At 30.6% G+C, this 13355-nt stretch overlaps 1 protein-coding gene across 1 annotated transcript in view; it reads right to left on the reverse strand.

Moving 5' to 3' along the window:
- Window positions 1–10289: 10289 nt before the first annotated feature.
- The window catches only part of DIP-zeta (Dpr-interacting protein zeta), a 136752-nt gene continuing 133686 nt past the window's right edge, over window positions 10290–13355 (reverse strand). Inside the window, exons 8-9 of the mRNA XM_065500431.1 lie at window positions 10684–10800; window positions 10290–10453 (exon numbers count right to left, since the gene is read on the reverse strand). Of these exons, the coding sequence (XP_065356503.1) occupies window positions 10290–10453; window positions 10684–10800 (281 nt within the window). The remainder of the gene's footprint in view (window positions 10454–10683; window positions 10801–13355) is intronic.

The following is a 13355-nucleotide window of genomic DNA, read 5'->3' on the forward strand; positions in this document are numbered from 1 at the left end:
TTTTGTTGTTGTTAATTTTTGGTTTATTTCATTTTGAGTTATACAATTTTAATAGGGATTTTATATAATTTAATGTGTTTTTAATGTGTTTTGTTTTTATTATTATAATTATTCGCATTATTATTATTATTATTGTTATTGTTGTTATTAATTTTATGTTTAAATATATAATTACGTGTGATTTTTCAAACAAATTATATATTTAATGTTTTCTCTTTCTTTTTTTTTCAATCATTCACATTATAATTCTCTGTTGATGTTTTTTTTTTTTTTTAAATTTATTTGTTTTCCTTTTTTTCTCATGGGATTTTAATAAATAATTTTCTTTAATGCTGATTTTTGTTGTTTTTTTAATTCATAATTGTTTATTAATGTTGGCGGATATGTATGTATGGATGTGTGTTTGTTTGTTTGTATGAATTTGATTTGTTTCTATATATTTGTATGTATTTATGTATATTTCTTAATCTATTCTACTCTAGGCTGTTGATGATGACCATGATTATGGCTTATGCACATGATTTAACGTTATTAATTCATTTTGTTATTAAATTTTGTCATATATTTGCAAGGTTTTTATTATATAAAATGTATTAATTTGTAACAGTTTGGTTTTTCTGAAATAAACAGTCAATGGGAAAAAAGGTTTATAATTGCTAAAGTCTTGAAACTTTACAAAATGTTTAAAGCTTATTGAATACTAGACAGTTGTAGGTAGCTTAATTTTTTAAAATTATGTCTTTATCTTTTTTGGTTTTAAATTTATTAAGATTTTTCTATAGAAACTCCTAAATTAATATTAATCATACGTTGTGTTGTTCAAAAAGTTAATTTTGATAATTTCTTGATTTTATTAATAAAAAATAAAAAGTTTTGTCAGTAAAAATAAATATATGCAACAGTTATTTAGTTTTGTAAAATTTTTCGGAAATTTTTGTGATTTTTAAAAATCAAAATTTTTGAAAAAATTTTCTCCAACGAATTTTAAAGGGGCTATTAGACGATAAATGTAATTATTGCTGTTTGTCAGCCGCTCAAGATGGCTTTCAACGATTTTTGATATTTTGTATTTGTCATCATGCCAACACGCCTCTCAAACGCAATGCAAATTACAGAACTAGAATAGAACTAGAACAGAACTAGAACAGAACTAGAACAGAACTAGAACAGAACTAGAACAGAACTAGAACAGAACTAGAACAGAACTAGAACAGAACTAGAACAGAACTAGAACAGAACTAGAACAGAACTAGAACAGAACTAGAACAGAACTAGAACAGAACTAGAACAGAACTAGAACAGAACTAGAACAGAACTAGAACAGAACTAGAACAGAACTAGAACAGAACTAGAACAGAACTAGAACAGAACTAGAACAGAACTAGAACAGAACTAGAACAGAACTAGAACAGAACTAGAACAGAACTAGAACAGAACTAGAACAGAACTAGAACAGAACTAGAACAGAACTAGAACAGAACTAGAACAGAACTAGAACAGAACTAGAACAGAACTAGAACAGAACTAGAACAGAACTAGAACAGAACTAGAACAGAACTAGAACAGAACTAGAACAGAACTAGAACAGAACTAGAACAGAACTAGAACAGAACTAGAACAGAACTAGAACAGAACTAGAACAGAACTAGAACAGAACTAGAACAGAACTAGAACAGAACTAGAACAGAACTAGAACAGAACTAGAACAGAACTAGAACAGAACTAGAACAGAACTAGAACAGAACTAGAACAGAACTAGAACAGAACTAGAACAGAACTAGAACAGAACTAGAACAGAACTAGAACAGAACTAGAACAGAACTAGAACAGAACTAGAACAGAACTAGAACAGAACTAGAACAGAACTAGAACAGAACTAGAACAGAACTAGAACAGAACTAGAACAGAACTAGAACAGAACTAGAACAGAACTAGAACAGAACTAGAACAGAACTAGAACAGAACTAGAACAGAACTAGAACAGAACTAGAACAGAACTAGAACAGAACTAGAACAGAACTAGAACAGAACTAGAACAGAACTAGAACAGAACTAGAACAGAACTAGAACAGAACTAGAACAGAACTAGAACAGAACTAGAACAGAACTAGAACAGAACTAGAACAGAACTAGAACAGAACTAGAACAGAACTAGAACAGAACTAGAACAGAACTAGAACAGAACTAGAACAGAACTAGAACAGAACTAGAACAGAACTAGAACAGAACAGAACTAGAACAGAACTAGAACAGAACTAGAACAGAACTAGAACAGAACTAGAACAGAACTAGAACAGAACTAGAACAGAACTAGAACAGAACTAGAACAGAACTAGAACAGAACTAGAACAGAACTAGAACAGAACTAGAACAGAACTAGAACAGAACTAGAACAGAACTAGAACAGAACTAGAACAGAACTAGAACAGAACTAGAACAGAACTAGAACAGAACTAGAACAGAACTAGAACAGAACTAGAACAGAACTAGAACAGAACTAGAACAGAACTAGAACAGAACTAGAACAGAACTAGAACAGAACTAGAACAGAACTAGAACAGAACTAGAACAGAACTAGAACAGAACTAGAACAGAACTAGAACAGAACTAGAACAGAACTAGAACAGAACTAGAACAGAACTAGAACAGAACTAGAACAGAACTAGAACAGAACTAGAACAGAACTAGAACAGAACTAGAACAGAACTAGAACAGAACTAGAACAGAACTAGAACAGAACTAGAACAGAACTAGAACAGAACTAGAACAGAACTAGAACAGAACTAGAACAGAACTAGAACAGAACTAGAACAGAACTAGAACAGAACTAGAACAGAACTAGAACAGAACTAGAACAGAACTAGAACAGAACTAGAACAGAACTAGAACAGAACTAGAACAGAACTAGAACAGAACTAGAACAGAACTAGAACAGAACTAGAACAGAACTAGAACAGAACTAGAACAGAACTAGAACAGAACTAGAACAGAACTAGAACAGAACTAGAACAGAACTAGAACAGAACTAGAACAGAACTAGAACAGAACTAGAACAGAACTAGAACAGAACTAGAACAGAACTAGAACAGAACTAGAACAGAACTAGAACAGAACTAGAACAGAACTAGAACAGAACTAGAACAGAACTAGAACAGAACTAGAACAGAACTAGAACAGAACTAGAACAGAACTAGAACAGAACTAGAACAGAACTAGAACAGAACTAGAACAGAACTAGAACAGAACTAGAACAGAACTAGAACAGAACTAGAACAGAACTAGAACAGAACTAGAACAGAACTAGAACAGAACTAGAACAGAACTAGAACAGAACTAGAACAGAACTAGAACAGAACTAGAACAGAACTAGAACAGAACTAGAACAGAACTAGAACAGAACTAGAACAGAACTAGAACAGAACTAGAACAGAACTAGAACAGAACTAGAACAGAACTAGAACAGAACTAGAACAGAACTAGAACAGAACTAGAACAGAACTAGAACAGAACTAGAACAGAACTAGAACAGAACTAGAACAGAACTAGAACAGAACTAGAACAGAACTAGAACAGAACTAGAACAGAACTAGAACAGAACTAGAACAGAACTAGAACAGAACTAGAACAGAACTAGAACAGAACTAGAACAGAACTAGAACAGAACTAGAACAGAACTAGAACAGAACTAGAACAGAACTAGAACAGAACTAGAACAGAACTAGAACAGAACTAGAACAGAACTAGAACAGAACTAGAACAGAACTAGAACAGAACTAGAACAGAACTAGAACAGAACTAGAACAGAACTAGAACAGAACTAGAACAGAACTAGAACAGAACTAGAACAGAACTAGAACAGAACTAGAACAGAACTAGAACAGAACTAGAACAGAACTAGAACAGAACTAGAACAGAACTAGAACAGAACTAGAACAGAACTAGAACAGAACAGAACTAGAACAGAACTAGAACAGAACTAGAACAGAACTAGAACAGAACTAGAACAGAACAGAACTAGAACAGAACTAGAACAGAACTAGAACAGAACTAGAACAGAACTAGAACAGAACTAGAACAGAACTAGAACAGAACTAGAACAGAACTAGAACAGAACTAGAACAGAACTAGAACAGAACTAGAACAGAACTAGAACAGAACTAGAACAGAACTAGAACAGAACTAGAACAGAACTAGAACAGAACTAGAACAGAACTAGAACAGAACTAGAACAGAACTAGAACAGAACTAGAACAGAACTAGAACAGAACTAGAACAGAACTAGAACAGAACTAGAACAGAACTAGAACAGAACTAGAACAGAACTAGAACAGAACTAGAACAGAACTAGAACAGAACTAGAACAGAACTAGAACAGAACTAGAACAGAACTAGAACAGAACTAGAACAGAACTAGAACAGAACTAGAACAGAACTAGAACAGAACTAGAACAGAACTAGAACAGAACTAGAACAGAACTAGAACAGAACTAGAACAGAACTAGAGCAGAACTAGAACAGAACTAGAACAGAACTAGAACAGAACTAGAACAGAACTAGAACAGAACTAGAACAGAACTAGAACAGAACTAGAACAGAACTAGAACAGAACTAGAACAGAACTAGAACAGAACTAGAACAGAACTAGAACAGAACTAGAACAGAACTAGAACAGAACTAGAACAGAACTAGAACAGAACTAGAACAGAACTAGAACAGAACTAGAACAGAACTAGAACAGAACTAGAACAGAACTAGAACAGAACTAGAACAGAACTAGAACAGAACTAGAACAGAACTAGAACAGAACTAGAACAGAACTAGAACAGAACTAGAACAGAACTAGAACAGAACTAGAACAGAACTAGAACAGAACTAGAACAGAACTAGAACAGAACTAGAACAGAACTAGAACAGAACTAGAACAGAACTAGAACAGAACTAGAACAGAACTAGAACAGAACTAGAACAGAACTAGAACAGAACTAGAACAGAACTAGAACAGAACTAGAACAGAACTAGAACAGAACTAGAACAGAACTAGAACAGAACTAGAACAGAACTAGAACAGAACTAGAACAGAACTAGAACAGAACTAGAACAGAACTAGAACAGAACTAGAACAGAACTAGAACAGAACTAGAACAGAACTAGAACAGAACTAGAACAGAACTAGAACAGAACTAGAACAGAACTAGAACAGAACTAGAACAGAACTAGAACAGAACTAGAACAGAACTAGAACAGAACTAGAACAGAACTAGAACAGAACTAGAACAGAACTAGAACAGAACTAGAACAGAACTAGAACAGAACTAGAACAGAACTAGAACAGAACTAGAACAGAACTAGAACAGAACTAGAACAGAACTAGAACAGAACTAGAACAGAACTAGAACAGAACTAGAACAGAACTAGAACAGAACTAGAACAGAACTAGAACAGAACTAGAACAGAACTAGAACAGAACTAGAACAGAACTAGAACAGAACTAGAACAGAACTAGAACAGAACTAGAACAGAACTAGAACAGAACTAGAACAGAACTAGAACAGAACTAGAACAGAACTAGAACAGAACTAGAACAGAACTAGAACAGAACTAGAACAGAACTAGAACAGAACTAGAACAGAACTAGAACAGAACTAGAACAGAACTAGAACAGAACTAGAACAGAACTAGAACAGAACTAGAACAGAACTAGAACAGAACTAGAACAGAACTAGAACAGAACTAGAACAGAACTAGAACAGAACTAGAACAGAACTAGAACAGAACTAGAACAGAACTAGAACAGAACTAGAACAGAACTAGAACAGAACTAGAACAGAACTAGAACAGAACTAGAACAGAACTAGAACAGAACTAGAACAGAACTAGAACAGAACTAGAACAGAACTAGAACAGAACTAGAACAGAACTAGAACAGAACTAGAACAGAACTAGAACAGAACTAGAACAGAACTAGAACAGAACTAGAACAGAACTAGAACAGAACTAGAACAGAACTAGAACAGAACTAGAACAGAACTAGAACAGAACTAGAACAGAACTAGAACAGAACTAGAACAGAACTAGAACAGAACTAGAACAGAACTAGAACAGAACTAGAACAGAACTAGAACAGAACTAGAACAGAACTAGAACAGAACTAGAACAGAACTAGAACAGAACTAGAACAGAACTAGAACAGAACTAGAACAGAACTAGAACAGAACTAGAACAGAACTAGAACAGAACTAGAACAGAACTAGAACAGAACTAGAACAGAACTAGAACAGAACTAGAACAGAACTAGAACAGAACTAGAACAGAACTAGAACAGAACTAGAACAGAACTAGAACAGAACTAGAACAGAACTAGAACAGAACTAGAACAGAACTAGAACAGAACTAGAACAGAACTAGAACAGAACTAGAACAGAACTAGAACAGAACTAGAACAGAACTAGAACAGAACTAGAACAGAACTAGAACAGAACTAGAACAGAACTAGAACAGAACTAGAACAGAACTAGAACAGAACTAGAACAGAACTAGAACAGAACTAGAACAGAACTAGAACAGAACTAGAACAGAACTAGAACAGAACTAGAACAGAACTAGAACAGAACTAGAACAGAACTAGAACAGAACTAGAACAGAACTAGAACAGAACTAGAACAGAACTAGAACAGAACTAGAACAGAACTAGAACAGAACTAGAACAGAACTAGAACAGAACTAGAACAGAACTAGAACAGAACTAGAACAGAACTAGAACAGAACTAGAACAGAACTAGAACAGAACTAGAACAGAACTAGAACAGAACTAGAACAGAACTAGAACAGAACTAGAACAGAACTAGAACAGAACTAGAACAGAACTAGAACAGAACTAGAACAGAACTAGAACAGAACTAGAACAGAACTAGAACAGAACTAGAACAGAACTAGAACAGAACTAGAACAGAACTAGAACAGAACTAGAACAGAACTAGAACAGAACTAGAACAGAACTAGAACAGAACTAGAACAGAACTAGAACAGAACTAGAACAGAACTAGAACAGAACTAGAACAGAACTAGAACAGAACTAGAACAGAACTAGAACAGAACTAGAACAGAACTAGAACAGAACTAGAACAGAACTAGAACAGAACTAGAACAGAACTAGAACAGAACTAGAACAGAACTAGAACAGAACTAGAACAGAACTAGAACAGAACTAGAACAGAACTAGAACAGAACTAGAACAGAACTAGAACAGAACTAGAACAGAACTAGAACAGAACTAGAACAGAACTAGAACAGAACTAGAACAGAACTAGAACAGAACTAGAACAGAACTAGAACAGAACTAGAACAGAACTAGAACAGAACTAGAACAGAACTAGAACAGAACTAGAACAGAACTAGAACAGAACTAGAACAGAACTAGAACAGAACTAGAACAGAACTAGAACAGAACTAGAACAGAACTAGAACAGAACTAGATCAGAACCTGAACCTGAACTAGGGCATGAACTGGACTGATTATTTATTTTAATAATCTATTTATGTAATCAAAGTCTGTAAATATTCCTAATTGATTTGCCTATATCTTTTGAGTGTATTTGAAAGTCTATTTGTGAATTTACCCATAATTCTATTTGTTTGAAGTTATGTTTTTAAATGACAATTAATATTTAATGTGATTGATGTACTTCTTTTTTTGGTATTGTGGTCTTATGCAAATGTTTGTTGACCTTTTTCGTTTATAACATTTTTTATATTTATTTATATATTTATATGTATGTTTATATTATTTATTTGTTTTGCTGATATTTATATACTTAAATACATAAATATGTATAATGCTGTTTATTTTTTTGTTTGGTTTAAGTAATAATAATTTATGCATTATTTTTTATATTTACTTTGTATATAATTTCAAAAAATGAACCCTGCATGATTTTTTCTCTCTTGGTTTTCTGTTTTATTTTATAGTTTTACTTATAACAGTTTAAAAATTTATTTAAAAAAATCAAATAAAATTAAACAAATTTAAGGCAAACATAAATATAACAAATTTCTTTATAAATATTAATGATAATATTTAATTTAATTTAATAATAAATATCAATATTAATATAGAGTTTAACTAAAGTATATTTGTGTAGTTGTATAATTGAATAGAAATATAATTTAATAATAATTGTTTGATTTAGTAAATAATTGAATAATTTTTATGCAATTTACGTATTTTTATTAAGCTTAAAAATTAAATACTTAAAATTGTTAAAACATTTATTTAGAGTGTCAGTGTTGGATTTTGTTATTGTGGAAATTGTTGATTTCATTTAAATTGTATTTTATGTTTGATTTAATATTTAATATATCTGCATGTGTTTTTGTGTACATATTTGTTAAATATTATTTAGCTAGTTTATATAATTATATATTACATGAGAATTGATTACATTATATTTATATATTTTATTTTATTTATTATTGTATGCTTGTTAGAAATTCATACACATTAATATTAATCTAAGCCCAATACATTTATAATACAGTCCTAAACAAAAGTAATTAGAGTTTTACAACTATATTAGTTGAATTATTGCAGATATTTTTAAATTAATTTTAACAAATTTCCTTTATTTTTGTTTATTAAACTTTCAAAATGTTTGCTGGGAAATTATTAGCTGTTTGTTTACTTTTGTTACAGACTGTTTGTATTTAAATTGTTTATATTTTATAAGTCCTTTTTATTTTTTGTAAATATTTATTAGTTATTTTATATTTCTTACAGGTTTGTATTAAATACTTATTTTCATTTTCATACTCTATTAAATTTTTTCCTCCACTGTGATTTGGTTGATTATAATTTTAATTGAATTTTAATTCTGTGGCATCGAAATGGTTATTTAAAATTTTAAAAGGAGAGGAATTAAACCAAAACATGCTTTACTTTAAATATTTAATATAGAATTTTACATGAACTAGAACTGAACTAGAACTGAACTAGAACTGAACTAGAACTGAACTAGAACTGAACTAGAACTGAACTAGAACTGAACTAGAACTGAACTAGAACTGAACTAGAACTGAACTAGAACTGAACTAGAACTGAACTAGAACTGAACTAGAACTGAACTAGAACTGAACTAGAACTGAACTAGAACTGAACTAGAACTGAACTAGAACTGAACTAGAACTGAACTAGAACTGAACTAGAACTGAACTAGAACTGAACTAGAACTGAACTAGAACTGAACTAGAACTGAACTAGAACTGAACTAGAACTGAACTAGAACTGAACTAGAACTGAACTAGAACTGAACTAGAACTGAACTAGAACTGAACTAGAACTGAACTAGAACTGAACTAGAACTGAACTAGAACTGAACTAGAACTGAACTAGAACTGAACTAGAACTGAACTAGAACTGAACTAGAACTGAACTAGAACTGAACTAGAACTGAACTAGAACTGAACTAGAACTGAACTAGAACTGAACTAGAACTGAACTAGAACTGAACTAGAACTGAACTAGAACTGAACTAGAACTGAACTAGAACTGAACTAGAACTGAACTAGAACTGAACTAGAACTGAACTAGAACTGAACTAGAACTGAACTAGAACTGAAAGTCTGTAAGCATTCTTAATTGCCGTTAAGAATTTTTATAAAATCATTTGACCTCTACATGATTTTGGGTTGATGAGAATCAGTGCGATGGGGAATTATTCCAAACAGATTGTTACTTTTTACCTTTTCAAAACTGTGGTTTATTTTTTAAATAATTCAGATTCTTTTAATTGAAAATAAAAGCGATCAGTAGTTTAAAAATTTTTAATAACTCTTAAACAATATTAATAACAACGTTTTATTAATATTGTTGATAAGTAGAAGTTTCTACTGATGGAAATGTTTATAAACATAATAAATGTTGCAAGCAGCCGTTTCAGACAATTGAAATCAATCATATCTTAATTAGATTAGTTTTGACTTCCAGAAATTTAAAAATATTAAAAGATACCATTAAATCATTTCTAAGTTTTCTAATATTTATATTTTATACTTTAGCTTTATATTTTAACAAGTCTATAATTTCAGATTAGATCTTTAATTTATAGATTTTTGTTTTTGTAAAGCATAGAGGGGAGGGGTAGAAGGGTTACAACTTACAATTTCATTTATTAAATATACATTATATTAATATTTATTTCTATACTTAATATCTCTTCAGGTTAAATTTTATAAATTGAACTCATACTTATAGCTACCACTAAATATATATATAGATATACTCTTTTTTGAATTATTTATATAAAACGTCTTAAGTGTAAAATTATTTGTAGCATTATTAGCAGCAGAGAGAAAAGCTGTGTTTGCCTAAAGTAAGCAGCTCTGCTAGACAGTTCTTCACCTTGACCGGGCAGGCCATAGACATCATTGGCGGCATTCAAACTGTTTAAGCCGGTTTTATCTAGGAGTAGGGAGTTTGGTTGAGATAAAACGATTTCATTAGGAATTGATTGATAACGAGGAGCTACATAGGCACATATTATGAAGTTTGTTTAAAGCGGGATGAATGGGTGAAATTTGAAGTTTTATATTGTAAATGAATGAGTGATTTTTTTTTTTGCAAAAAATTAAAATTATGGGAAAAATATTTTGCTTTTTTTTTTAAATGATTTTTTTTTTGAAAACACTTACTTTTATTTGAATTATGTTGATTATTTTTATGTGTTAAATCTGAGCTGTAGTTATTGTCCCATCTGCTGGAATCGGTTAGATAATTGCCCGTAGGTGCCGTGGTGGGTGGATAGGAAACTAAAAGAAGAAGGAAAAGCAAAAAATGCACAATATTATTTTTAAGAAATTAATAATTAATTGAATTTAAGCAAAATTGAATTGCCATTGGTACATTCCCAGCAGCTACGTGTGTGTGTATATTTGAAAACGACATTATTTATTTTTCATATTTATGAACATTTTTGTGTAGGTAGGTAATGGGTTTATTAGGGTGGCTCTTATTTTGTTCTTTTTATACTTTTTTACTTTTATGCCACACAAGTGGAGGCAATATGTTTGTCATTCCGTTTGTGACTCCATAAAGTATATATATTCTAGATCGTTATAAATAGCGCAGTCGATATAGCCATGTCCGTTTGTCCGTCTGTATGTTGAAATCAACTTTGCGTAGCCCCCAAATAACTTAAATACATGATTCATACATCAATATATTTGCTATAGACCCGTTCAAGTTGCTATTTAAAATCTAGAAAATCGGCCCAAAAATGCCTGAGATATAAGGAAAAAACCAGGACAATCTCGATTTTTGACTTATTTTTTATGTATATCTGGATATAGACAATATGGATATCTAATGATAGATATTTCAAAGACCTTTGTAACGACATATTTAACGCCATAGTAAGTCGGATCTACAATGGATCAAAATCGGGAAAAATATTTTTAACTCAACATTTTTTTTTCATAAAAAAAATTTTTTATCCTAAAATTTTTTTTTACAAATAAATTTAAAGAAAAATTTATTTATAAAATTCCAAAAAAAAATTTTTAAAATAAATTAATTTTTTTTAAAAAATGTATGTTGAAATCAACTTTACGTAGTCCCAAAATAACTTAAATAGATGATTCATACATCAATATATTTGCTATATATTAGTTCAAGTTGCTATTTAAAATCGAGAAAATCGGCCCACAAATGCCTGAGATATGAGGAAATAACCAGGGCAACCTCGATTTTTGTCTTATTTTTTATGTATATCTGGATATAAACAATAAGGATATCTCATGATAGACACTTCAAAGACCTTTGTAACGACATATTTAACGCCATAGTAAGTCGGATCTACAATGGGTCAAAATCGGAAAAAATATTTTTAACTAAATTTTTTTTTCATCAAAAAAAATTTTTTATCCTAAAATTTTTTTCAGAAATAAATTTTAAGAAAAATTTATTTATAAAATTCCCCAAAAAAATTTGGAAAATAATTAATTTTTTTTTAAAAATAATTTAAAATTTTGATATTTTGACACAAACCTAACCTAAAAATTAAATGGTCCATGTATTTATTTGCAAATAAATAAGAACAGGCAAGAGATGGTTTCTAAAGAAAAAAATTTAAAAAATTCCGTGTAAAACTGAAAATTTTTATTTTTTGAGTCCAGTCAACTGTAATAAAAAAAGCTCCTTAAAGTATGCAGTGCAAATTTAGATATTTTATTTGCAAATAAATAGGAACAGGCAGCAGTAAGCGGGTTGGAGAAACTTGAAGAACTAACATCAGTAAATGCTACCGGGGCGGTCAACTAGTTTCAAATAAAATTAAACGTTATCCGATTTTTCCCAAATTTTCAGCATTTGATTTTTAAATAATAGAGATCATGTTTAGACCTAGCATGATTGAAAATACAAAAAGTCAAATATAGGGGCCTCACTAATATGCAAGCATATATATTTAAGTGAGTTGTTGTGTGTATATTTAATAATACCTTTAGCATTTTGCATTAATTATTATGTTGTATTTACTCATTTAACATTTTGCAATGTTTTAATGATGTTTTGACTTTGTGTGTAGGGGAAAATATTGCAATACACAAAACTCTATTGGTGGAAACAGTACGGTAAAAAAGTTGAAGTATAATGCAAAGTTTTAAATTCTAGAAAATAAAATTATTATTTCAATTTCAATGACAGAAAATAATAGTTTTAGTTAATGTCAAATGTTTGTCATGAAGTAGTAGGTTTAGTTTTGTTAAGCACTGTTTTGAAAATTAATGCAAACATGTTTAAATATTAGTATAAAATACTAATTATGTGTGTGTTGTTTTTTTTCTCTATACAATATTTTTCATTATAAAATAAAACAAACAAACAAATAAACATTTGAAATAATGTGTCAATTATAAATATATTTATTATGTAGATGACTGAAAGAGTATTATAGGGAGTGAGAGAGAGACAGGGTGAAGAGTAAATGCCACATACTGTACTTTACTGTTTATTTATTTATTTATTTATTTATTAATACATTTATACATACTCTCATATTGACACAGTCATGGATATTATGAAAATATTTAAAATTGTTGTGCAAATATTTGTTTAGCTCATGTTTGTTGTTGTATTTTTTTGTTTCTACTGTTTATAATTTTTTAATTTCTTTTTTTTCCCCATGTTTGTTTCATTATTGACTTTTATTTATGTGTGATCTACAGTTATAATAACTGTGTTTTTCGTGGCGCACAGGAAGTTGTGCGTGAATCCGCTTAAGCGTAAGGCTGTGAGTGCGTTTTGATGTGGCGGCATTGGCATTTTGTGGCGTTCAGTGTATTTAATTGCTTTAAAATTGAAAACA

Source organism: Calliphora vicina, chromosome 2, assembly GCF_958450345.1.
Source record: "Calliphora vicina chromosome 2, idCalVici1.1, whole genome shotgun sequence".
Taxonomy (NCBI): Eukaryota; Metazoa; Arthropoda; class Insecta; order Diptera; family Calliphoridae; genus Calliphora; species Calliphora vicina.